General features: G+C 47.0%; 1 protein-coding gene across 2 annotated transcripts in view; it reads left to right on the forward strand.

Moving 5' to 3' along the window:
- The window catches only part of NOS1 (nitric oxide synthase 1), an 82,231-nt gene that overhangs the window by 41,447 nt on the left and 16,889 nt on the right, over positions 1–23,895 (forward strand). Inside the window, exons 9-20 of one of the 2 annotated variants that reach the window (XM_044244188.1) lie at positions 14–188; positions 3,846–3,947; positions 5,199–5,393; positions 5,807–5,892; positions 8,239–8,383; positions 9,660–9,764; positions 10,334–10,392; positions 11,357–11,458; positions 13,235–13,351; positions 17,586–17,760; positions 21,631–21,769; positions 22,214–22,292. In XM_044244188.1, coding sequence (XP_044100123.1) covers positions 14–188; positions 3,846–3,947; positions 5,199–5,393; positions 5,807–5,892; positions 8,239–8,383; positions 9,660–9,764; positions 10,334–10,392; positions 11,357–11,458; positions 13,235–13,351; positions 17,586–17,760; positions 21,631–21,769; positions 22,214–22,292 — 1,479 coding nt within the window. The remainder of the gene's footprint in view (positions 1–13; positions 189–3,845; positions 3,948–5,198; positions 5,394–5,806; positions 5,893–8,238; positions 8,384–9,659; positions 9,765–10,333; positions 10,393–11,356; positions 11,459–13,234; positions 13,352–17,585; positions 17,761–21,630; positions 21,770–22,213; positions 22,293–23,895) is intronic. The other variant, XM_044244187.1, reaches the window with a different exon arrangement.

The raw sequence follows: 23,895 nt of genomic DNA on the forward strand, positions 1-23,895 counted from the left end.
TCGCTGTTCGCAGGTTTGAGTGGTTCAAGGATCTGGGCCTGAAGTGGTATGGCCTCCCCGCTGTGTCCAACATGCTGCTGGAGATTGGCGGCCTGGAGTTCAGCGCCTGCCCCTTCAGCGGTTGGTACATGGGCACGGAGATTGGCGTCCGCGACTACTGTGACAACTCTCGATACAACATCCTGGAGGTGAGGTCCCTCCCTGGCCATCGCAATGGGAAGGCAGGAGGCAGAGGGGGCGGGCCCAGCGCTCTGTCCCCACATCCGAGCTTTGGGTCTTGGAAACCCGAAGAGGTTAGAACAGAGTCTGCACCGCGGGTGAACCCCCCGGTAATCCCAGATTGTCTGCAGCGGGAACAGCATAGGGGCTGTGAGCAAGGCACTGTGCCAAGCACTGTGTATCACCTCTGTGTCTGATAATCCCCATTTCACAGATGAGGAAGCTGAGGCCTTTCAGAGGTTAGAGGACAAGCTCAAGGTCACCCAGCTAGCCAGTGGGAGAGTGGGGATGAGAACTCAGTCTGACTTATGGTCCAAGTTCCTAACCATCCGGCTTACACAGCCTTTTAAGAATGGTTTGAAAATGACCCATGAACTCGGGATGTTTCTTGCCTCTTTCCTGAAAGACAAGGGAGGAGGATTGTCAGGTGGTGTGTCAGCATATGCACGTCTCTGTGGAGGGTCTGAGTCCCTCCTTGGCTGAGTCATCCTCATCTACTAAGGGCTGCTAGGGTAGCGTCTGGAGCTCGAATCTGGCAGATGCCTCAGGATAGCTGTGGTCTTGCCAGCAACTGTTATTCCTAACAACTGTCTGCCGTGGCCGGCGGTGTTTCCAAAGGAGGCAAGAGAAGCAGAGAAGTTAAGCACTGGGCCTATGTCACACAGTAAATAAGGCAAGACTGGAACTCATAATCGAGCATTAGGTTTCTGTTGTTAAAATCTATGGGTGTGGGGCGCCTGGGTGACTCAAGTCTGTTAAGTGTCTGCCTTCAGCTCAGGTCATGATCCCAGGGTGCTGGGATCGAGCCCCGCATTGGGCTCCCTGCTTAGTGGGGCATCTGCTTCTCCCTCTCCCTCTGCCGCTCCCCCTGCCTATGACTGTTCTCTCTTTCTCTCTCTCTCTCTAATAAATAAGTAAAATCTTTAGAATTAATAATAACAAAATAGGGGCGCCTGGGTGGCCCAGTGGGTTAAGCCTCTGCCTTCGGCTCAGGTCATGATCCCAGGGTCCTGGGATCGAGCCCCACATCGGGCTCTCTGCTCGGTGGGGAGCCCGCTTCCCCCTCTTTCTCTGCCTGCCTCTCTGCATACTTGTGATCTCTCTGTCAAATAAATAAATAAATATTGGGAGAAGGGGGGTAGGGTTATGGACATTGGGGAGGGTATGTGCTTTGGGGTAAATTGGAAGGGGAGATGAACCATGAGAGACTATGGACTCTGAAAAACAATCTGAGGGGTTTGAAGTGGTGGGGGGGTGGGAGGTTGGGGTACCAGGTGGTGGGTATTATAGAGGGCACAGCTTGCATGGAGCACTGGGTGTGGTGAAAAAATAATGAATACTGTTTTTCTGAAAATAAATAAATTGGAAAAAAAAAAAAAAGGAAATAAATAAATAAATAAAGTCCATGGGTATTCACATGGATAACCTTGAAGATGTTGTGGTAAGTGAGCTAAGTCAGACAGAGAAAGACAGATGCTTTACGATATCTCTTGTATGTGGAATCTAAAAAGGCCAATTTCATAAAGAGAGAACAGAATGCTGGTTACCAGGGGCTGGTGGGTGGGGGAGTTAGGGAGGAGATGTTTCAGGGTGCAAACTTGCAGCGGAAAGATAAATAAGTTCTAGAAATCTAATGCAGAGAAGAATAATTATAGTCAACAATACTGAATTATAAACTTCAAAGTTGCTAAGAGACTGGGTCTTAATTGTTCCCAACACAGAAAAAGAAATAATAATTATGTGACATGACAGAGGTGTTAACTAACAGTGGTAATCATATTGAACCATATAAATGTATCAAACCAGCACCTTAAGTCTGTATACCTAAAACTCACACCAATGTTATACGCCCACGATGTCTCAATTTTTAAAAAAATCCCATGGGTATTAGCTTGGAAACGGAAGCCAGGGGTCCTCAGCCTTGCCACACACTGGAATTACCTAGGGGACTATATTATGCCTGAGTCCCACTCACCGGGATTTAGATGTAATTGCTCAGGGATAGAGCCTCAATACCAGCATTTTTCAAAGCTCCCTAGAAGATTCTATTGGGGAGCCACTGATCTCTGCAAACTTACAGCAGGAAAGGAAAAGACGTTTCAGGCAATTTCATAGATGTGACTCCAATCACATTTGGGGATTTTTTTTTCTTTTTTTAATCATAGAGTCTTTTTTTTTTTTTTTTCCTGCAACTGCTTTCCGTTTTTGTAACCACAGTAATGGTGGGAAAGTTACAATGGCAACATCGTGGCGACAGACACTTTGCTCTCGTAAGATAACTCAAGTTTTGTAGGTATTTATGGAAAACAGAAAATTTCTTTCTTTCTGTGGATATGCCACTGCCAAAGGACCACAGCAGATCCTAGCACCCCAGCCGCAAAGAATGGATTAATATGAGCTCTGCTTTCGTGGTCTCTGCTTACATTTTCATTGTAGGCAGTCCTCCCCGAGTAACTTAAATGAGACACTCCCGCGCCAGCCCTCCCAGTCTGATCTCTGTTATGTACAAATGTTGACAGCTGGGCTGGGAAGCCGTTTCCCCAAACCTGAGAAATTGTCGCCTCCTAGCCCCATAATGAGACCTGGGCTCCCACAAGTCACTAGAATTGACAGAGGAAGGAAAAGCAAAGCTCTAATTAATGAATTTGCCATTAGGTCTTCCCCTCTCCTGACATCAGCCCCTGGTTCAGCTCGAGTTGTAACGCGTCGGGAGCTGGTTTGTTTCCATTGTAGCCAAGGCAGTCAGCTAGCTGGGTAGCTGCTCTCGGGTGTTGGAGGTTGGGCCCCTGCCTGGGCCCCAGCTCCAAGGCCAAATGGCTCTATAGATCTCACTGAGCCTCAGTTTCCTTATCTGTCAGAGAGACTCAAGGCAGGTGTTCCCCTGAGCTCAAAGCCCCTGCAGTGTGGATCCCAAGCATGGCTACTCTCCAGACATAGAGCAGGATCAGTGGAGAGCTTTTCCTTCTAGAAAGCAGATGATGTCACTTCCAGACCCACTCTTCTGCTTAAAACCCTCCAAAGACCCTCTCCATGATATCTGGAATGAAATCCTGACTCCTGGGCTTATCCCAAATCCTGCACAATCCAGTCCTGCCTCTCTTCCCACCAACTCCCCTGGCTTGTGCTCCCGCCCCTCAAATACACTGGCCTTCCCTCTATATCTCAGATGGTACAAGCCTCATCTCACCTCAGGGTCTTTGCACCTGGGCTGTTCTCTCTGCCTAGAACCTTCCCTCCGTAGACGTGCAGATATCATCTTGCTTCTTCTCATCATCTGGGTCTCACCCGATAATGGCACTCCACAGTGGGTCTTTCCTGACTACCCTGGCTCAGTCTGGCCCCCTCACCCCTCTTCATCTCCCTCCCTTGTCTTATTTTCTCCCTAGGAATTAGCATTTATCACAATATTGACTGTCTCTCTCCCTCACTAGAAGGTAAGCTCAAAAATAAAATGGACACCCAAGTCACTCTAGCTTTCTGCTACCAGCGGGTTCTCAATAGAAAAATCTTTAGAGTGAGTTTGACAGCCTGGCATTGAGTTGGCTACTTGGTGAAGAAGTTCACTGGTAGCCCTGTCTGTCCTGCGGGGGCCCAGCCTGTGAGTCTGTGTTTCGTTCCTGTTTCAGGAAGTGGCCAAGAAGATGAACTTGGACATGAGGAAGACATCCTCCCTGTGGAAGGACCAGGCGCTGGTGGAAATCAACATTGCTGTTCTCTATAGCTTCCAGGTAGCGCAGGGCACACGCCCTGGTTGGCACATCTCCAGGGAGCACTAAAGCCTTCCAGAGGCTTGGAACAGTAGGTCAAGAGACCTGGCTGCCAGGAGGGGGGAGATCTGTTCACCAGCAAGTTCTTCTTTCCAACACACATGCCCAACACACATTTGGATCTTGGGAGGAGACCATTTGAGGAAGAGATGAATAGGTGGGGGGAGGGGCATTGGGACTTGTTGCTTATAATTTATTGGAATTGGGACACCAGGCATCCTCTGTCTTGCCACCTCTTTGGGGTTCAGACTATCACATAACGGACACGAATACCCATCTTCATTATCAGAAGCATATTGTCCCTCTGAATGTGTGGATCTGTGGTAGGTGGAATTACATAGGATGGCTGTAGAATGAATGGATCAAGTCATGGGTAGATATGAATACGGACCATGGGCCTCCATGTCAGGTGTAGGGAGAATGGGCACACGCAGGAACATCCCAGGGAAGAGACAGGTTGAGTTGGCATGAGGGGGAAGGAATTTCCCTCTTCTGTCTTAAGTGTGGAGGTGTGGGTTTTGGGGAGTCATTGAGAAGGATGGAGCATAGTTTGGTGGGCTGGGGGCCTGGCGTGAAGACCAGTGAGCCAGAGATAGGAGAGATATGAGCAGGATGAGGAATTGAGGAAGGAAGATGCAGAAAGGGGAGGGTTTGTGGCCAGAGAGGGAAAGCGCTCTTCAGACAAGGTTCAAATCCAGACCAGCCAACCAGTACAGGCCCTGGGGGGCAGGTTACCTAGATAGGCAATCCACCCACCTCCACCACAATTTCTGTCTTAATTTTAATAAATTCCTCCTGAGTACTTAAAAATGCTTAAGAGGATTTTATATCAGCACTGTAAATGGAGGGTCAGTATCAGTTGCCATAAATAGAAGGTAATATAATATTAAATAAATTAATAAGCAAATAAACACATGGGAAACAGTACAGAGTTGTTAAATTCTGGCTCAGTGCTGCCTGAGGTTCCTCTCTCTGGTGAAAAATGGCGGTAGGGGAGGAAGGAGAGAGGAAAATTGTCAAGAGAGGCATTAAAAATGGGTTAGCACCAAAAGGAGACTCTCCACACTGAGAGGGACGTGTGGAGAATCACTTCACATGGCCTCATGTCATCTCTGGGACCCCCTCTGGGAAACACTGCTCGATGGGGACGGGAGTCCCGAAATAACCCAGCTTCCTTTCCTTCCTGACTCCCCGTCCCCTCTCCTCCCACAGAGTGACAAAGTGACCATCGTTGACCACCACTCAGCCACTGAGTCCTTCATTAAGCACATGGAGAATGAATACCGCTGCCGGGGGGGCTGCCCTGCTGACTGGGTGTGGATTGTGCCCCCCATGTCTGGCAGCATCACCCCAGTCTTCCACCAGGAGATGCTCAACTACCGGCTCACACCCTCCTTCGAATACCAGGTCCTGCCCCTCTCTGCCTCTTTGGTGCTAAATCTTCAATATTTCAGATGCATGTTCTGCTTCAAGCATTTCTGATTTCAGACTTGCTCTTTGAGCACTCAAGGGCACCATGGCCAATGTGGCTGATGGCTACCATATTGGCCAGCACAAATCTAGCTCAGAGATTAATGGGGTCCTCTGGAGAGTGTTTGAGAAGGATTGAGGGCTGAGTGGAAAGTCTAGATGGACAATGCAGGGAGACTGGACCAGCCACTCTGTACAAAGACCCCTATGTACACTAGCAGCAGAATCAGTCCCTTCAAGGACTGAGGGTTGCACATAGATGGGCAACCGCCAGCACCCAGGAAGTCCTGCATGTCCCCTAAGGGGAACTAGACTTCCTCACTGCACTGACCATGGTCCTCTCTTCCCAGCCTGAGCCTTGGAACACCCACGTCTGGAAAGGTACCAATGGGACTCCCACAAAGCGGCGAGCCATCGGCTTCAAGAAACTAGCAGAGTAAGTCACCTCAAGTGGGTGGGGAATAGAAGTGCCTCCAAACTCAGAGAGTCCCAAAAGAGGAGGCTCGGCAGATGCTTGTGCCTCTGACCCCTCATGTGATGTGGCTTCTCCATCTTCTCTGACCCCCTCATGCCTTCTTTGCCTGAGGGTCTGAGATATGGATGTTGCTTCAACTTTTCTCCTTCCCAACCTCACGTTCCTCACTTCCATGTCCTAAATTCTTGTCTGAAGGGCAGTGGCCTATTGATAAGCCAGCTCTCCAAAAAACAACAAGTAATAGTGATAGTAATAATAATGATGATGTAGATTTGTAACATTTGCCAATTTCCATGGTGTAACTACTCCTCCATCACCAATTTCAAGCTACCAACAGGAAGTCACTGAACCCAGAAGTGGGAGGAACTGGGATGAGCCAACTCAAGAGGGCTCTCGCCCAGGGCTGAACTCTAACATGACTCCTTCATTCATTCATTCATTCATTCATTTGGCCAAGAAATGAATACTGAGGGTCCACCTTGTGCCAGGCATTGTGCTGGTCTCCAGTGATGCCTGATGAGCCAGATCAATGTTGTTCCTGTCAAAGCTCACAGCCCTTCATTTTCCAAGAATCACACAAATACAGTAAACATTGCAAGTGCCATTGAGGGCTGATTCATGGTGCCGTGTATACAGCTAACCGAGTTTGGGAGGTCAGAGAGGGCTTCCTTCAGGAGATGACAATTGGGCTGAAGAATGAGATGAAGAGACTTAACTGAGCGAAGGAGGGAGGGAAAGAGGTTATGGGCCAAGCCACCAAAGAGTAATAATTCCTGGAGAATGTGTGGCCAACCAAGGGACCCGCTGATTAATGAGGTAGGGGGTGACTGAGATGATCCAATGGGGAGACCAGCCTTCTCCTAAAGAAAGTGAACTCCACGGACTCCGTCAGCACAGACCCCTGTTTGGAGTTAACCTTTGGGCAGAGGATCTGGGCATGCATTGAGCGATTCTTCCATCAGCACCCTCTGGTCCAACACTCTCAGGGTGCAATCCCTACAGATGCCATCCATTCCATGAACCCCAGAAGCCAGGCCCTGGTGACTCCAAAACTAGGTTCTGGCTCCATTAACATGGTTCATGCCATCTCTCTCCCTCTGTCTTCCTCCCCTCTCTCTCCTTCCACCTAATCCCCATCTTCCAGCCACACAAGAACACATCAGCAACCATTCTTTCTCTAACAAGAGAATCACAGATATTCTTGGGGAGGGCAGCTTTTGGCTTCACTTCAGTTGAACTGTTTCAGGAAGAAAAAGGAGGAAGAAATCTAAAACATTAATTGCACTATTAAGTGTGGGATAGAAACAATGGTAGTTAATTATAGATGCTTTTTTATGCTCCAATCACTCAAAGGGAATCCTCCAGACACCTTTTATTCTTTTCTGTTTCTCCCCCTGAGCTCAGGGTCCTCCTGCAGTGTGGGTGGTTTCCCTGATTCTCAAAAATGTATTTGCCACCAATCATCCCCAGGTGGGGGTAATTAACAATTTGCCTACTCTAAGGATCCTCATTGGACCAGGGATGCTGGCTCAGGAGGTGAGCCCAGGCCTTCCTGAGCCTCTGCCTGTCTGCCACCCCTATGCCCTCATCAACAGGAAGGAAAGAACCCAGGTACTGAATTCTCCATTTAACTGGAAAGAGCCCAGCCTTGCTATTCAAACTCCCCAGGGCTTTGGTAGGAACAGCATCTTTAAAATTCATTTCCTCTTTTGATGGATATTTATTTAGTGCCTGTTAGCTATCAGGCTCTGTGCAAGACCCTGAAGATGCAGCCTGATTAAGTCCTTCCTTTGTGGATTTATAAACCTCTAAATTCCTTCTAACTCAATACCTAGTGATTTATTCTCTCTCTCTCTCTCTCTCTCTCTCGCACACACACACACACACACACACACACTAGAATGAAAGCTTCATTATAGCTACATGTCCATATTTTTCAGCTCATATAACTCTGCCCAATACATGAGTTAGCACCCAACAAACATTTGATGAATGAATGAAGGATCATATATGGGGGCCATGCTTGGCAAACCAAGGTTCTCAAGACTAGAATTGGTCAACCAAGCAACAAACTAACAAAACTAACCAACTGTGTTAGCTCATGACTAGTTGCTCTGGAGGGTTTAATAAAGAGGTCAATATGTTGCTAGACTCAGGCTTCTAGTGTCCCTGAAACCATCAGACATCAAGAGAGTAAATTCTCTCCCACTACTTTTCAGGGATCATGGTTCTTTCCCAAAAGCCCCAGTCTAGCATCTTCCCTCCTTTCTACATTTCCCATTTTCCTCTCCATCCTCTTCTCCCCAGAGCCGTCAAGTTCTCAGCCAAGCTCATGGGGCAAGCAATGGCCAAGAGGGTCAAGGCGACCATCCTTTATGCCACAGAAACGGGCAAGTCGCAGGCCTATGCTAAAACCTTGTGCGAGATCTTCAAACATGCCTTTGATGCCAAGGTGGGTAGGGGGTAGTGCCAGCTCCTTGGCCCTTCATGGTGAACACAGTTGGGAAGGGAAGGAGGGAGGTCAACAGAGAAGAACCTTTGAGAATGAATGAAAGCGCATCTCGAGGTGCCCTTCGGCATACACATGCATATTTGCATAAATTGCAGGGGACTTTGAGGCCCGTCTTCCCATGTCCTTCCAGGAGAGTCCAGGAATCACAAAATGAAACCCCATCTCAGAGCCAAATCTTAGAAGGTTTATGAGAAAACCTTCTGGGGTGAGTTTGGAAAGCTCTGCATTAAAAACAGTTCAATCTCAGAGCCTTCAATTAGCAAGTCCATACAGTTGACCCTTGTACAACATGGGGGTCGGGGTGCTGAAAATCTGCATATATCTTTCGACTCCCCCCAAACTTAACTACTAAAATAGTCTATTGCTGACCAGAAGCCTTAATGATAACACAAAGAGTTGATAAACACCTGTTTTGTATGTTGTATGTATTATATACTCTATTCTTACAGTGAAGGAACCTAGAGAAAATGTTACTAAGAAAACGAGAAGGAAGAGAAAATGCATTGGTACTGTACCGTATTTATTGGGGAAAATGCACGTATAAGTGGACCCACACAGTTCAAACCCATGTTGTTCAAGGTCTACTGTATTCTAATCTCCAAATGAAAAGGGATTAGAATATAAGCATGTTTGTTCATGGCTCACTTATTTTCAAGGGGCCTTTCAGGGGACTGGGTTTCCCCAGAACCTACTTAGAGAAACGTTACTCAAGACATGCTAAGATATAGGGCAATAATCTTCCTTACAACAGGGATCTCAGACTTATTTGGCCCAAGTCCCATGCTGGTGGAGGGAGGATTAGCAAGGAGTTTAAGCAGACCTGGTCAGAGACAGCTGGGCCATTCCCAGTCTAAATGTGGTCAAGAAGATTCCAGGATCAGTTAGGTATAAGCCCAAAGATCTCAATCAAGATCTCTCTCTATTAGCAACCAACCCCTTCCACCATCGCTCCCAGGTTCTTTATGGTCCTTCAGGCCACTGTGACCATTGAAAGGCCCCACACTGCCAAAAATATTCTAGTTCTACCCACTTGAGCCCATTGAAATAGTGACACCCAGAACTTTTGATTCTTCCTCCAAAGGAGATGGTTCAAGATGACTCGTCTTTTTCCCCTGTCTCTCTTCTCCTTCCCCCATCACTTTTTGTTCTCTCTTACCTCTTCTCCTTGTCACGTTCTCCCTTCCTCTCCCCCCTTCCTTCATCCTCACCCACCTAGGTGATGTCCATGGAAGAATATGACATTGTACATCTGGAACATGAAACTCTCGTCCTTGTGGTTACCAGCACTTTTGGCAATGGAGACCCCCCTGAAAATGGGGAGGTAAGATTACCTTTCACCTGTTCTAGCATGTTCTCCATTGGGGTGGGGGTGGGGAGGAAGGGCAGAAGGTACACCTGCCAGTTTGGAAATCCTCCCAGAGCCTCAAAATCCCATGACTTCTATTTGGATCCAAGTTCCACAAAGATTGGACAATTCCAAGATCTCAGTCCCATGATGTCTACTGATGAGTCAATCCTCAGTGAAAATGCTCTCTCCTGAGTGAGCTGTGCTGCTTTGGAATAAATACCCCAGTCAGGACTTTGACATCCCCTGCTCCAGATAAGAGAAGTGGGGATGGTATTTTTATAAAGAGAAAGCCACAGTGGGGATTTGTGTGCTGGGGGTAGCGGGTCCACACCTGGAGTCGCTTCATCAGTGTGTCCTTCCACGTGTACCCACACACGTGGAAGACACAGCTGCCCAGCCCGAACCCTTGATTGTCCCTAGCATCCTGGCCTCCAGAGGCTTCAGGCATGTGCCTGATGTGTCAGCCAGGACCCCAGACGCCCAACCCTATTCCGGGTTTCTAAGTCCCACTCCATGTTTCAGTCATCTCTTTTGGCTTCCAGAAATTCGGCTGCGCTTTGATGGAAATGAGGCACCCCAACTCTGTGCACGAGGAAAGGAAGTAAGTGAATGACCCTCCAGGGTCACGTCACATACTTGGGGGGGAGGTAACTGAAGATTGTCTTTTGGCATCTGGGGTTCACATTTGAGTGCGGGCTGGTTTTTGTTACTTAAGGTCCCCTTGTGAGCAATGTTAGCTGGTGGGTGTCTGGGGCTCACTAGGGGCTCATGTTCTGGCTCCTTGGGTGACTTTACTGCCCCATGCCTCAGTTTCTTTTTCCATCAAGTAGGACTTGTTATACCTGCCTTAACTTCTTAACTTGTAAGAACCGAGGGAGGAAATAGATGTGGGCATCTTTTGAAAACTCAGAACCCCGTAAGTGTAGACACTGGTTCTTATTATCTCTCCACTTTGGAAACATACATTTGAAATCAGCGAAAATGAGTTTCTTTCCCCAGAATTGTTCTATGGGATGCTCCTGGTGGAGTTCTAGCTAGTATAGAGGTTGAGTTCCGAAGATGAGATACCTCCTAAGGCAAACAAACAAAAAAACAAAAAGAAAACAACAACAACAAAAAACCGTAGCCAAAAGATGTTCGTGGTGAAATTGCGTCCCAATGCAGGGTTGGGTTCTAAAGAGATTTCATAAGGTGGCCTGTCATCACGAGTACCCTTGCAAAGCCGTAAGTCCCGCATAAAGCAGAGAACATAAAGCATGTGCGTGCCGAGCTCTCTTTCAAGGAGCCCAATACGGCGTCTCCTCCAGCACAGAGCAGAGCAAATGCCTTAGCTGACTGGTGTTTAGAGACCCTGGTCCACAGAAAACCTCTCCTGGTTTTCTCCTTAGCAAAGTACCTGTTGCCGAGCTCACATACGTTCCATTCCCAAGGGATAGCTGCGTCCCTCCTGCTTAGCCATCTTTGTCCTTGCTCTCCCTGCCCCTCCCCTTTCCAGGTGACCATCACAGGCTCCCCCTCACCCCTCCTTCAGGGAGAGAGAGGGCACCATCTGTTCTCCCCTCTAGGTACCCGGAAACCTTGCATTTCTTTCCCCGTAAAGGGCCTCCCCTCCCCCAAGGTGACCCAGGAGTCCGTGGTCTGGCTGCAGCCCGTGACAGCCAGCAGAGGTAGAGTGTGTGTGTTCTGTGGACGTGGGCGTGTGTGCCCTGTGTTCGTGTATGCATGTGGGGGGGGGGGTGCCCAATGCCCAAGCATCCAAGGCCACAACTGCATCTCATGGAGACCTGAGTCCTAACCCAGGCTGTACCACTAACTCACCATGCAACCTTGAGCAAGGCATTTGACCTCTCTGGGCCTCAGTCTTTCTCATCTGCCAAATGGGGAGAAACCATCTCTGCCCCAGCCATCTCTGGGAGTGGCTGAGAGGATCAAAGGATAAAAACAAAGAGGAAAGCGGTTGGAAAAACCTCAAACCTCATACAAATACATGTGCCGTTATTTTTAACCCACAAGCATTAACCATCCCTCCCACACTAACAACACAGCCACCCCCTGATATGTTGCATGACTTATTTGCAGAAATGACTCAATGTGAGACTATTTTAGGGCAGAAAATACACTTACATATATTTAGAACTTTCCTGATGCTGGAACGAAAACTTTGAAGAACGTCCAGCTCAGAAGCCCTGCCTGCCAGAACACGCAGTGTCTTTTTTTGTCTTTTGCACTCGGATTTGTTTGCGGGGTATCGTTTTGTTTTGGTTTGGGTGTTGGGCTTTTGTTGGGGGGGTTGTTTTTTTTCTGGTCTCGGGATTTTGTTTTGTTTTATGTTTTGTTTGTTGTTGTTGTTTTTCTTTGCCTGAAAACAATACGTCCCAATTTGGAGGAGAACAGGGAGACTGGATCTTTCTTTGAAGTCTCAAGGCTCCCGAGCCTCTCATGCTGAGGTCTGCATCCCAGTGACATCTTCCTTCCCCTTCAATCCCCTTCAGAAGAGTTTAATAAAAGATTCAATCTCTTTTCATGCCATGTCTCAGTGCTAGAACGTTTTCCACATTTCCTTGAAATGGGAAATGTGACAGCTCCTTGAAACGTCCAAGGTCCATAACTTGATGAGAGAGAGCATTGAATGAGTGTTGTCTGGCACAATCCAGGAAAACTTTCTAGGGTGGTGTACCTGTTCTACAACTGTACTATCCAATATGGCGTCCACTAGCCACATGTGGCTCCTGAACGCTCAACACGTGACTAGTACAAGCGAGGAACAGAATACTTACCTGTGTTTCTTTTGAATCCACTGAACTTCATGTTTCAGTAAATACCCAGAGCTACCATAGCAGGCAGCACAAGTTAGCTCTTAGCTGACTGGCTCAGACTGACTTGGCTTCTGGCTACTCAGACTGAGGTCTGGGGACTGGTAACATTGGCATCTCTTGGGTACTTCTTAGAAATGCAGAACCTCACACACACCCTGCCCAGATCCACTGAATCAGAATCTGCCCTTTAGCAGCATCCCGGAAGGGTTTGTGTGCTCATCACAATTTGGCAAGCCAAGAAGTGTGGTATAATGGTTAGGGGATGGTCTGTTCTATTTGTGAGTTTTTTTTCCCCTTTAAATCATTTTGACCATCTTGCTCTCAAGATTCCTGAGTTGAGTGGGGTCAGAAACCTTTTAAATACAAGTGGTATCATGTGCAGATGACTAGCTATCGTCATGGTGGATGAAGGTAAGATGATCCTTTCTGGAAGAGTCCATAGAAGACTTATGGTCTCAAAAAAAAAAAAAAAAAGAAGAAGAAGAAGATGATGATGATGACTTATGGTCTCAACATGCGAGAAAGAAAGTCCTAGAAACAGGACTGGTCATTTGAAGATCCTTTGGGGTGTCTACCTCAATAAGGGGTTCCAAGTCAGGACTCACAGGATCTCTTCTGTTTTGGCAGGAGCTACAAGGTCCGATTCAATAGCGTTTCCTCGTATTCTGACTCCCATAAATCGTCGGGTGACGGGCCAGACCTCAGAGACAACTTCGAAAGTGCTGGACCCCTGGCAAACGTGAGGTGAGCAAGGATTGAGGGCATCAGGGAAGACATCTTGGTGAGCTGGATTCAGTTGCAAAGTGAGCTCTTTGTTAGGGGGTCTCCCTTCTATTTCCAACCTTCTCTTGAATAACCAGCTGTATTGTCATTGTCTAGTGACTCCTCCTGACCTGTTTAAGCACACTAGCTGGGCTCTCCTATCACCTCTTCCTAAACACACTCTCAGAGCTCCATCGCCCAAATCTCAGCCTATCATCCTGTGTGCTGAAGGTTGTTAGTCCCTAGAAATTACTCAATGAGCTACACTTCCCGGTGATATGTTTTACACCTGATAGAAGCTTCTGGAGTCACCCCTGCCATGTGCCAGTGGCTCTCAACCCTGCACAACATCAAAATCATCTGGAGATGCTTGCAATATACCAATCACCAAGCCCCATTTTCAGAGAGTCTGATGTAGTTCATCTAGAATTGGGCCCAAGTATTGCCTTTTACTTTCTTAGTTTCCCAAGTGACTCTAATGTGCGGTCAGATGCAAAAAACGTGGACCCAACCCCATGTTTACCAAAGTACAGGGGTCACATACCAAGAGGTCATTTTAGGTAGGACACAGACAGATATTTTGTATTTCAACAGTTGTGAATTCAGTTCGACGAGAAAGAAAACTGGATGTCACGTCCTTGGTTTTGCCGATGTTAGTTAACACAGCATAATCCCCTCCAGTCCCGTCCATGCTGATACAAAAGTTGGGTATTCATCCTTTCTGATGGAGGCATAATACTCCATTGTATGTATGGACCACATCTTCTTTATCCATTCATCTGTTGAAGGGCATCTTGGCTCTTTCCACAGTTTGACAATCGTGGCCATTGCTGCTAAGAACATTGGGGTACATATGGCCCTTCTTTTCAGTACATCTGTATCTTTGGAGTAAATACCCAGTAGTGCAATTGTAGGATCATAGGGTAGCTCTATTTTTAATTTCTTAAGGAATCTCTACATTGTTTTCCAGAGTGACTGCACCAACTTGCATCCCCACCAACAGTGTAAGAGGGTTCCCCTTCCTCCACATCCTTTCCAACACTTGTTTACTGTCTTCTTAATTCTGGCCATTCTAACTGGTGTAAGGTGGAATCTCAATGTGGTTTTGATTTGAATCTCCCTGATGGCTAATGATGAATATTTTTTCATGTGTCTGTTAGCCATTTGTATGTCTTCTTTGGAGAAGTGTCTGTTCATGTCTTCTGCCCATTTTTTGACATGATTATCTATTTTGTATGTGTTGAGTTTGACGAGTTCTTTATAGATCGTGGATATCAGCTCTTTGTCTGTAACAGTGCCCTTTTTAATAGATTTTATTTTTTTTAGAGCAGCTTTAGGTTCCCAGCAAAACTGAGAGGAAGATATAGCGATTTCTCTTGTGCTCCCTTCCCAGCTGCCAACAAAAACACTCCCCCACCACTACCATCTCCATCCCGAGTAGTACATTGGTACAATGGGTGAAACTACAGCAACACATCATGAGTACACAAAATGCATAATTTATACAAGGGTTCACCCTTGGTGTTATTCATTCCACAGGGTTTGACATCAGTGCATTGTTTTAGTTTTGACATTGAACATCGATTTTGTACTTTGACGGCCAGACCCACTTTTCCCATATTAAATCTATCACGGCAGGGCAGGCATTGGCAGGCTGCAGCCCGCAGGTGCCTTCAGCCTGGCCATTGTGGACTCTTCCACAACCCATGATCTGGGAATGGTTTTTCTAGTGGAACATTTGCAACTCACTCAATGATAGGAAACATTACCGTTGAATCCCAATGAAGCAAAACGCTATCCCTCCCCCTCAAAAATGAGAGGGGATTCTCATCCCCCTATCCCCCTACCCCCCTATCCAAAAGTGAGGATAGATCCTCATAAGTAAACATAGTACTAAAACATGATCCTTAGTAAGTGTAATAAAAATGCTTTTTTAATTTTTATTGTCAATAAAAATGTGCAGGAATTTGTTTTCTGTCTGTTACGTAAGTATCTACATGACAGCTTCAATTTTGCTTCTTGGCCTAGAAACCTAAAAATATTTACTCTCTGGCCCCATATATAAGCAGTTTGCTAGTTCCTGGTTTGGAGGTTTACAATAGGAAGTTACAATAGGAAGATCATGGTGGAAACGTGAGCCTAGGAAGTAACTGGGCTGCAGGTCTTCAGGTGTACCAGGAAATATACTAATGAATGAATCGCCTGAGCCATCTGTTAGTGAACACAGGTGGGTTTGATAAGCTAGTGAGTACAAATTAAAAGCAAGTTAAACAGCAGTAATAAGGAAACAATAGTATCACTGGAAGTTGGTATGGCAGATCCCATGAACATAAATATTGCATGTTCGAGGAACAAGTGCCGTAACCACAAGTCATGACTGATGCTAGGAATTTCTGATCCCTGCTGGGCTGAAGCTAAGGGGCATGGCTTGGGGCAAAAGTGCTCCTTCCCGGATGTTAGCCTCTGCTAACCCTCGCTTGTTCTGTGAGATGCCTGGACCCATCTCAAGTGCGTTCTCCAATGACAGAGAGAATGGGAGTCCCTTCCCAGCTTCCCCTCCTCCTTCCCTGCATGCCCCATTTCAGTCTTTAGCCAAATTGACCCCTTCATCCTAAACAAAGAGATTCAGACCCAGAGCCGCCGTGAAATAACTTACAGAGCCCCACATCTGGGCTTGTCCGAGATGATAGTCTGCAGCAGAAAACTCCAGCCCGGGAAAAAAGTGGGGTGCGGTGTTCCTGTCCCACTTACCAACATGTCGCTCCGGTCCCGGTGAGGTCCAGACCCACAGCCAGGACCGAGCCCTGTAAGTGTGACATAAAGTGTCTCTAGGACAGCAAACTAGCAAGAGTGGCTATCTGAGACACAGCCCTTCCCTTCTCATACTCAAGTCAAGGCAGCCCACCTTAACAGAGAGGAAAAATCTCATTAACCGGACCCCCACTGATTCAAACACTCACCTTCTTGGTAGTATCTAGACGAAGAGGGTTTGCAACACAAATGAATTTCTTTTTTTTTTTTTTTAAGATTTTTATTTATTTATTTGACAGAGATCACCAGTAGGCAGAGAGGCAGGCAGAGAGGGAGGAGGAAGCAGGCTCCCCACCGAGCAGAGATCCCGATGTGGAGCTCGATCCTAGGACCCCAGAATCATGACCTGAGCCAAAGGCAGAGGCTTTAACCCACTGAGCCACCCAGGCGCCCTAACAACGCAAATGAATTTCATAGACATCCCGAGAGGTGGAGCCGCATATTGATAAACCTTTCATCCCCTTTTAGAAGAACCTGTTTACCCACCAACGTTTGATGTGAGGGGTTCTTTTTAAGTTTTTGTTTTTAATTCCAGTTTGTTAACATACAACATTTGATGTGTTAATGACAAGTCCTTCTGATCTCCTCACTAATATAGGACCCTGAGGACTGCTGTATTATGATTTTCGATACCTTTGTACTTAAAACTCATCTGGTTGTGTCCATGATAGAATTCAAGCCTTCCCAAAAAAGTAGACTAATTTCTCTGGCTTAGAAAGGGATGCATGGGAAGTAAACCAATGGTTCTGGGTTATCACTATCCCTAATTCATCCTCCTTAGGACCACTGGGAATTTTCTCCTGAAGACCGTTGCAGCTAACAGAGAACTAGAAGGAGATAAGAAGAGGCCCCAGGGGCTCCCAGATTTTAAAATGGCCTTCCCCAGGTGGGCTTAGGGACATCTGATCACCATGGGCTAAACACAGTCCTTCTAGAGATAACCAAATGTCTCAGTCTGCTCAGGCTGCCATAACCAAAATTCCAGAGTATATGGCTTCAACAACAGATACTTATTTTCTCGCAGTTCTAGAGGCTGGCAATCCAAGATCAAGGTGCCAGTAGGATTGGTTTCTGGGGAGGCCTCTTTTCCTGGCTTGCAGATGGCCACCATCTTGCTATGCCCTCACATGGCCTCTCTTTTCTCCACCGTCAGAGTGAGAGAGTGCTATCAGCATCTCTTCCGCTTCTTCTAAGCACACTGGTCCTATTGGACTAGGGCCCAACCTTATGACACCATTTAACCTCAGGTACCACCTTAAAGGTGCCATCTCCAAATACAACCACAATTGGGGGGTTAGGATTTCAACATATGAATTTGGGGAGGGGGACACAGTGTCCATGATACCAGATACCCTCTCACGCCCCACGGTCCCCTAACACAGACCTTTTGTTGTCTCCTTGGCAGGTTCTCTGTGTTTGGCCTTGGCTCCCGGGCTTACCCTCACTTCTGCGCCTTTGGACATGCCGTGGACACCCTCTTGGAGGAGCTGGGAGGAGAGAGAATCCTGAAGATGAGGGAAGGGGATGAGCTCTGTGGGCAAGAAGAGGCTTTCAGGACCTGGGCCAAGAAGGTCTTCAAGGTAACCACCGGCTCAGATCTCGGAGACCTAAGGGGAGAATTCACGACCCACCCTCAAGACCTCCAAAGACAGAGTACCGACACCATCAGAAATAGAAGAAACTTGAGAGAACCCCTGGTATTTCCCTCATGTATCCAGCCAGGATACAGCTGTCAACAACTCAGATGGGTTTAGATGGTCTTAAAACACACATTCTCCATCCAGAATCCAACCCCCTGCATTATGGTTAGAGACTTAATCTATAAAAAGAAATTATAGTCTTGGGATTTCAGAGCTGGGAAGAATCCCTCCCTCCCTTGCATTTGGTAGACAAGTGGGCCAAAAACATAAAGTTGGGTAGCCACACCGGGGGCCATGCCTCATCCTGGAGCTCAGGTCTCCGATTTGTCTACTTGGACAAGCTTCTCCCTCTTGTGCTAGATCTTCGCTGACCAGTATGGGAGCCACTAGCCCTGTGTGCTTTTTTTTTTAAAGATTTTATTTATTTGACAGAGAGTAGGCAGAGAGGCAGGCAGAGAGAGAGGAGGAAGCAGGCTCCCCACCGAGCAGAGAGCCCAATGCAGGGCTCAATCCCAGAACACTGGGATCACGACCCAAGCCAAAGGCAGAGGCTTTAACCCACTGAGCCACCCAGGCGCCCCAATCCGTATGCAATTTAAATGTCAGTATTCATGAATTCACATTCAACAGGATGAATGAAGAAGTGAACATGGTATGTCTAGATAATGGAATGTGATTCAGCCATGAAAAGAATGAAACATTGACACCTGCTACACCACACATGAGCCTTGCAAACCTGCAGAGTGAAAGAGGACAGGCACAGAAGGTCTATGCTCCGATTTATAGGAAATGTCCAGGACAGGCAAATGCATACAGAGATTAGATTTGTGGTTGCCTGGGCTCTCGAGGAATGGGAAATGGGAATGATTACTGATGGGTACAGGGCTTCTTCTGGGAGGACGAGAATGTTCCGGAACTGGATAGCAGTGGTGGTTGCACTCTCTCTCTCTCCACACACTAAAAACCATGGAATTGTACATTTTAGTACATTTTAAAATGATGAATTTTATATTGCATGAAAAATGTCTGTATATATATATATACATAGAAATAATAAAATGTTTAATTATAATATAAAATACTGTATATTATGACAGAAATAGTATATATTGCATATTTGCATAAATATATTTATCTTACATAAAATAATTACTTATATATTTTATACACCATAATGGATGTATAAAATTTTAATCATTTTTAATTAGTTTTTAATTCTATTTCGTATCTATATTAAATAGATTCTACTTAAAGAGCCCATTCCTTGACTGCATATTTCACATATTCAGTAGTCCCAAGAAGCTAGTGGTCATCCCAGGAGACAGCACAGAACATTCCTATCATGATAGAACATCCTATTGGATGGCGCAATTCTAGACATATGAGGTCACAGGAGAATAATGAACAATGGCCTTCTATCTGCATGGGGGACATGATTTGATTGGCTATCCTGGAAAAAAACAAAGAGCCATGAATGCAGACCCCCCACCACCTCCACCTGCTCCTTCCTCCACGCCGGAGTGCGTGGAGCCACATTCTCAAGCCGCCCCAGGAGAAAGGACACCAGGCAACCTCCTGTCACTCCTTTGGCACTTTCCATCCTACATGCAGAAGCAAATAGGGATAAAAAGGGGAAACTGAGGCCCTGAGCTATCTGGATATCTGTGGGGGGAGGCTGTGTCCATCAGCCTGTTTTTGCATTTCTCCCTAGACAATGAAAATGGTGATAACTTCTCCTGTTACCTTGAGATCACTATGGTTCTTGACTTCGATCAGCCCACTTTGAGCACCCCAGAACCAGGGGTTACTAAGCCACTGTACCCTTTAGCTATCAGCCCCCCCCACCCCATCCATCCTCCCACCAAACTCCAGGTCCTGGCAACCACCAACTGACTTTCTGTCTCCGTAGCTTTGCCTCTCCTGGACGTTTCCTGTGAATGAAATCCTGTAGTATGTGGTCTTTTCAGACTGGCTCATTTCACACATTTTTAAGGTTCACCCACATTGTATTATTTATCAGTATTTCATTGATTTTTATGGCCACACAATCCTCTGTTGTATGTATATATCGTATTTTGTTTGTCCATTCATCAGTTGACAGATGTTTAGATATCTGAAAATCGACACAAGGCCAAAAAGTGGTTAAAGCTACCCTTAAAAACCTCTTGAACTGGGTCACCTGGGTGGGTCAGTCAGTAAGCACCTAACTCTCGATGTTGTCTCAGGTCATGATCTCAGGGTCATGGGACAGACCCCCACATCAGGCTCTGCACTCAACATGTAGTCTGCTTGAGATTCTCTCTCTCTCCTCCTCCCTCTGCCTCTCCCCGCCTTGCTCACATGCTCTGTCTCCCTAAAAACAAACAAACAAAAACACTCTTGAATTATCCGTGGCTTTTTTCCCAAAAACCTGAATTCCAAATGGTAATTCTTAGGATTACTAAAGTCAGAGAACTTATGAACTTGGCAAAAAAAAAAAAAGAAAGAAAGAAAGAAAGAAAGAGAAAAAGGAAAAAGAAAAATTCATAGGGAGATGTTCAAACATTCAATATGTTCTGCTTTTAATGTGTTTAAATCTTTAGAATAAGATAGCTAGGATGTTCTAAGGTGTCTATTTTCTTTTTTTAAAGACTTAACTTGTTTTTTAAAGATTTTTAGTTATTTGAAAGAGAGCACATGTGAGAGAGAGCACAAGTAGGGGAGAGGGCCAGGAGGAGAGAGAAAAGCAGACTCCCTCCTGAGCAAGGAGCCAGGCACAAGGCTCAGCCCCAGGACCCTGGAATCATGACCTGAGCTGGAGTCAGATGCTTAACTGACTGAGTCACCCGGGTGCCCCAATTGTATTACTTATTTGAGAGAAAGAGAACACAAATGGAGGGTGGGGGCAGGGAGAGGGAGAAGCAGGCGGGATTCCTGCCGAGTGCAGAACCTGATGCTGGACTTGATCCCAGGACCCTGAGATCATGACCTGAGCCAAAGGCAGATGCTTAATCTACCAAGTCACCCAGGTCCCCCTAAGGTGTTTTAACCTACCAAGTTACCCAGGTCCCCCTAAGGTGTTTATTTTCTTGCTTAATGTTAGGCCTCTACAAATATTGGTTTTAGGAATAAATGACATAAAAGTTACATACTAAGTAGAGGGTAAATCTTTTTTTTTTTTTTAAGATTTTTATTTATTTATTTGACAGAGATCACAAGCAGGCAGAGAGGCAGGCAGAGAGGGGCAGGGGAAAGCAGGCTTCCTGCTGAGCAGAGAGCCCTGATGCGGGACTCAATCCCAGGACCCTGAGATCATGACCTGAGCCAAAGGCAGAGGCCCAACCCACAGAGCCACCCAGGCACCCCTAGAGGTTAATTAGTAAAGCTGATATATCCAGCATATCGACAGCATTCAAAAAATATAAGATGGATTAGTGGATAGACTGATGGCTGGCCGGTACGTGGTGGGATGGATGGATGGATGGTTGGGTGGGTGAGTGGATTAAAGGAAGGAAGGAAGGAAGGAAGGAAAGATATAGATGGAAGAATGGAAGGATGGATGGACAGATGGAAGGAAGAAGGGAAGGAAAGATGGATGGACAGATGGATGAATAGAAGGAAATAAGAAAGGGAAAGGGGGAAGTAAGGGAGAGGAGAAGGGAAGGAGGGCAGGTAGGTGGAGGAATGGAGAGATAGAGGACCTTGTGTTGAATGGATGAACGGGTGGATGGATGGATGGATGGATGGTTGGTTGGATGGACGGATGGATGGATAGATGGATGGATACATGCCATGCTTGGGAGGTCACTGAGAGCCCTGCATGTGCCACAGGCAGCCTGTGATGTGTTTTGTGTGGGAGACGATGTCAACATCGAGAAGGCCAACAACTCCCTCATCAGCAACGACCGCAGCTGGAAGAGAAACAAGTTCCGCCTCACCTATGTGGCCGAAGCTCCAGAACTTACGCAAGGTACCTCTCCGCGACCTCTGGGGGGCATGCAGGGCCCCCCATGCATGTGGGTTGGGGGAGAAAGGAGCCCTCACCACCCCCCCCCGAAAGTTGCCACAAGAAGCTGGGTGTCATGGCTTCCATCTCTCTTCAGGGCAGTCCTCTGAAAATAAATACACGGCCAGTGCCCCACACCCAGCTGACCTGCACCTGGATATTTCTCCCTCCAGCAGCGCGGCGCCATTACCCTGAAACTGTTCTTCTCTGCTCCGCTCAACTAGATTTGCCTTCCTTTCTCCATTACCCACAGCCCTCCCCCAACCCACCCAACTTCTTCTATTTCATCTCTTCGCCTCACTCCAGAGGACAGTGCAAGTGTGAAGAGAGGGTCAGGAGAAGCTGGAGGCTTTGTACTGGCCATGCTTTAACCCCATCTCAGGGAGACTGTCATTGTTCTCACCGCAGGTCTATCCAATGTCCACAAAAAGCGGGTCTCGGCTGCTCGACTCCTCAGCCGTCAGAACCTTCAGAGCCCTAAATCCAGGTAGGAACACCTTGCTTGGCTCAGGGTTCCCCATCTGTGCTCCAGATGCCCCCCACCTACCTGCGGGGAGGAGCCCTGGTTGACTCAGAGGCCTGGCTTCCCATGACTGTCCCCAGTACCACTGAGATGCCCCTGCTGCTTTGTAGCATCAGGGTTTTCCCACCTTCCCTTTGCCAGGCTCCCTAGAGGGACCAAGAGAGGACAGATCGTCGTGGAAAGCAGAAAGAGAAAGGTTGTATGAGGAATTTTTAATCTAGACCACACCCTTGTCGAACTGCTAACGTTCATTGTACCAGAACATCCTAGCCAGAGAACATTTCCTCCTTGTGGGTAATTCTTCTCTAGAGTCCCGAAAACTGGCTACCCAGATGATGCTTAAATTCCTTTGGGATGATGGGAGGCTCATTACCTTACCAGGCTGCCCACTCTGTGTTTCAGAGTCCTAATTGTTAGACATGATCTTGCTGTTGCTCTAACCAAAGGGCATCTTCCCAGCTCTCCGCATTGATCTCAGTTATCCTCAGGTGACACCCAAAACAAACTCCGTTCTTCCAAATGAGAGACCTGCTGATAGCCAAGGACAAGGACCAGTCTCTCCTGGGTTTTGATTTCTTCAAATTGTGCTTCCTAAGACCAGGTTTCCCAAGCCTTTCGCCTTAGTAAACGGACGCACTCTTGTCCTGCTGCCGGTGTTATTCTCAGACCCAGTCACATTGCACAGAGAACCTGTCGTAGCTACCACATGCACTGGGGCCCTTAAAGCCACCCCTGGACCTGAGCAGGACACGCTGATGCCGCCTGAGATTGTGGGTTTTGTCCTGGTGGCCAAGCCACGTTCCCATTTAGCTTCCACCCTTACTGCTGTGGTCAAAGTGAGTGAACCAAGTCTCTCTGTCCCTCAACTTCTGTAAATAAGATTTTTGGCCTTCATGAAGTCCTTTGCATTGATCCCTAGAGAATGGCATCTTTTTTCACATCCTGGTTACAGCCCATGTTGAGCTTTTGAAATCTTGATTCTTTAGTACAGAGAGTGGGCTTGCGAGCTGAACAGGCCTGGGTTCTGACCCCTCTTCTGTCGCACACCAGCTGTGTGACCGCAGGCCAGTCACACAGGTCCTCCGAGCCCGTCTCCTTATGCAGAACAAGAAGGGTAGCTCTACACATTGCTGACATTTCTCTAGTGTTTTCTGTGTGCCGAGCCCTGCTTTGTGTCTCTCTCTGAGGAATCTCCCAGAACTCTTAACCAGCCCAGGAAGTTGGGACTATTATCATCGAAGTTTTGGTTTTGGTCCCCCCCACCCCGCCCCGCTAAAGATCTATTTATTTATTTTAGGCAGGGAGGGACAGAAGGAGAGGGAGAGAGAGAATCTCAAGCAGAATCTCCACTGAGTTTAGAGCCCGATGTGGGGGTGATCCCACATTGATCCCACGATCGTGGCCTGAGCTGAAATCAAGAGTTGGTCGCTCAACTGACTGACTACCCAGGCGCCCCCATCATCGATGTTTTAAATATGAAAAGTGACAAGTAGATAATGCAAGTGACTTTATCAAGGTCACAGAGACTCGGTTCTCCAACTCTAAAGTCAGCATGCTGAATGGCTAC

This window comes from Neovison vison, chromosome 3, assembly GCF_020171115.1.
Source record: "Neovison vison isolate M4711 chromosome 3, ASM_NN_V1, whole genome shotgun sequence".
Lineage (NCBI taxonomy): Eukaryota > Metazoa > Chordata > Mammalia > Carnivora > Mustelidae > Neogale > Neogale vison.